Below are 3,388 nucleotides of genomic sequence, written 5' to 3' on the forward strand. Positions count from 1 at the left end.
TCGACTCCGTGAACATATTAGGCATCCTACCCCAATGAAGATGTAAGTCTTTGTAGTCTGAGTAGGAACCTCCTCGTACCGCACAAAGCGCAGTTTGGAGCCATACCATAGCTGCGGGAGACCCTCCACCGGATTACCAGTTGCGCGGGTGCCACTTGGTTGGTGTTAATGTTGTCATCGTCGCTCATGTTGATTGTTTGCATTTGAATCTTATACTAAAGACCCCATCCAAGACCTTTCAGAGGAAATTGTTTTAATGTAAATATTACATATCCATACTGTCCGTCAAAAATAAGGTAAACTTAGTTATAACCACGCCCTTCTAGTAAATAAGGTCTTCCTTATTATGTTCCGATCTCAATCCTGTTAATATTGATAATTTAAAGCGCAATCTTACATTTTGGGAAAATTAATTTTTTTTTATTTCATTAACAAAAGAAATTAGGTACATAATAGGCAGTTCCAAAAGAAAATAAAAATAAAAAATCACGTCCAACAACTAATCCAAGCTTTCATCCAGTACATCACAGCGCATTTACCACGATTTCAAAACCACTGGAGAAGCGATTGTCTTCACAATGGGAGCAGCGTAGGTATGCACAACAGGAGCAGAGGCTACATAGCTGGTCTTGACAACCGGTGCAACAATGTCCTCAACAAGATGAGCGGAGCTGTGCACAACCGATTGGCTTTGGTGGGAGACTGATGTGGGCACACTCTGAACCACGGCGCCCACTTTGGTCAGAACGGGCTCGTGCACGGCAACTGTAGCGACGGGTGCGGAGTACACAACTGGATGCGAAGCAATGAAGCCTGGAGCAGCAGCAGCTACGGCGAGGAGAGCAGACAACACCACCTGAGAAGAGAGTAAAGACATTAATTAGTTTTAATAGAGTTATTCGTAACTCCCACTTGCCAACTTACCAACTTGAACATTTTGATTTTTTTTTTTGGGAAGGTCTGTGTTGTGCTATGTGAGTTCACAAATTCAACTGATGAATATTCAGAATGCACTTTAGCTTTTTATACCAAATTTTACGCAGCCCCAAAAACTCGCCCAAATTACGAAAAGAAGTTAACAATTTTCGAAATAATCATTATTACCGTAATTTTTTTCTTTTTTTGTAATTGAATGCATTTTGGTTGTATACATTTTGAATTGAAAGTATACCGTATTGATTTACGATCGCAGTGTTGGAAGGAATAAAATGCGTGAATATCTACCGGCGAGTTGCAAACAATAATAAAGTAATAAATTGGTATACGGAAAGGCCAAAGAGTAGCCGAGAATAACGAGCCAAACGGTAGCGCCAGCGTCAATGAGACAGCTAGACAGGCCATCATAAACGAATATTTCAATTAGTCTTGCGTTTTTGTTTTGACTTATTTTTCTTCACTTAACTGATATGGATTTCTTTTTATGCTTCTTTGGTTTCGCTTGACCTCCAACACGCACATAAACTGCAAGTAATGCAGTAGTTAAAGTACGCCGGGCTGAATGTAATGATAAGATCGCTTTTATGGAAGAAATAATACTCGTAATAACGAAAATAAAATCAAATTGCGAGGCTACTCGCAAACTAATCAAAACTGAATTCGCGGAAAAAAAAATAATAATTATTATAAATATAAACAAAGTTGTAAGAAATACTATGTACTTGGTTTATTAATGCTAACGGTTTGAAGTTTCAACTTTTTTCCAACGCTGTAACTGCAGTATTTTCTAATCATATTATGCAAATTTCAAATGTTTTATTGTAATTTGGCCAAAAGTGACTTTATAATGGCATACAAAAATTATTATTACTAAAATCACTGAACTCTTAGATTAGGTTAATCTGGTAGACCAGGTAGCCACGCATAGACCAGTTTGGTCCTTTGCGATACCAGATCGACTTCAGTTGCTAAGTCCATGAGGAGTAGTCATCGTTTACGATGCCTGCGCTTGACATGAATTTTAACAGACTCTACGTCCTCACTATCGATACCTCCTCCAGTGTATCATACAATTGGGACCCCAGATGCTTACAGCGTAGTCTTGCAAAAGCGAGATAAGTGCACAAGAGATTCCCCCTGGTGTCCTGCTGTAGACATTTGCTACAGTATTCTCGTTCTGTCCGTCTCATCCTGCGGGCGGGTGTCGCCACCAGATAGTGACCTGTTAATATTAATATTCCCATCATGTTCATGCAGTCTTTTTTAACGTGTGCCTATAGGATTTTTACGTACTTCCGATCTACAGTTTTGCACCCAGATAACTATTAGACCATTGACAGCATGAAAAGCTCTGGCTCTGTCCACAGGTAGAGTAGCAAAGAAGAAGAGCAATTTTTCAAGGTTAGCTACGTTAAGATGAAAATTATTATGAGTAACTCTCTTCCGTCAACAAAAAAGGTGGGGTGTAAATAATTATTAAAAACTTTGATTTTCATATTCTCTTTTTCAAAAATTCTCTCTTACAGTGCAAATATATTTCACAAATTAGTACAAACGGTTGATAACGACTATAGCTTCCAAAGCTTTGAAAAATAAACAATTTAATAAAAGCAAACTTTCTTGTTGTGAGCCCCTTCATAGGATTCACGGTTGTTTCGTTAGTTGTTGCCTTTTATATTATGGCATTAGAGAACGAAAAGAAATATTAAACACCGAAAAATGTGTTGTTATTTTTCAAAATGTTCTCTCGCATCGCTATCGTATTTTTTTAACCTATTTCTCGACATATCGACACCAGCCAAATTATATTTACAGTAAATTCTTCGTGCAATATTGAACGTATGCTGTTCCCACTAATGCCTATCTATACTTTCTTATAGTTGTCTCAATCTCACGGTAGGTCACGTGACGATCTTGCTATATCAGTTTGCACACAGCATCAACTACTGAAACGACAACTGGTTTTGGACAACTTTTTCGAAATTTGTTTTGGAGTTATCTAAGACCTCGATTGATTTCAACAAACCATCTATAAACACTGGTCCCTGATGCAACCTCATAGCAAAAAAAAAATTAAGTTCATGGATGCTCTGTTGCTGAGTTAAGGAGTTACATACAGTTAGAAAAAAGGAGAATTTTCCAGAAATTTTTATGAAAAAATTTTTAAATTAATTGATCAGAAAATTTGTACACATATTACGGTATCTTTTAGCTGTATTTTGAGACTTAGCATTAGTAAAATATTTAATTGGAAAGGAACTACAGCCGTTCTCCGGAAGCTCCTCTCAAAATTGACGTTTTCCGGTGACCACCATATTTCTGAACTGAATCCTCTGAATTTAAAAAACCAAACAGACTTCATTAAAGTTTTGTTAAATCTAGTAAATATTGGAAGAAATAAGTAAAATAACATTTTTTGACAAAGTAGCGGTTTCTAAAAAAAAACAAGTAA

General features: G+C 37.0%; 1 protein-coding gene across 1 annotated transcript; it reads right to left on the reverse strand.

The window, feature by feature from the left end:
- Positions 1–535: 535 nt before the first annotated feature.
- On the reverse strand, positions 536–966 carry LOC126762904 (cuticle protein LPCP-23-like). Its single transcript, XM_050479950.1, has 2 exons — positions 925–966; positions 536–856 (listed from the first exon to the last, which is right to left on the reverse strand). Exons 1-2 carry the CDS (start codon positions 934–936, stop codon positions 536–538), a joined length of 333 nt encoding a protein of 110 aa, XP_050335907.1. The 5' UTR covers positions 937–966.
- Positions 967–3,388: the final 2,422 nt, after the last annotated feature.

This window comes from Bactrocera neohumeralis, chromosome 6 (genome assembly GCF_024586455.1).
Source record: "Bactrocera neohumeralis isolate Rockhampton chromosome 6, APGP_CSIRO_Bneo_wtdbg2-racon-allhic-juicebox.fasta_v2, whole genome shotgun sequence".
Classification (NCBI taxonomy): domain Eukaryota; kingdom Metazoa; phylum Arthropoda; class Insecta; order Diptera; family Tephritidae; genus Bactrocera; species Bactrocera neohumeralis.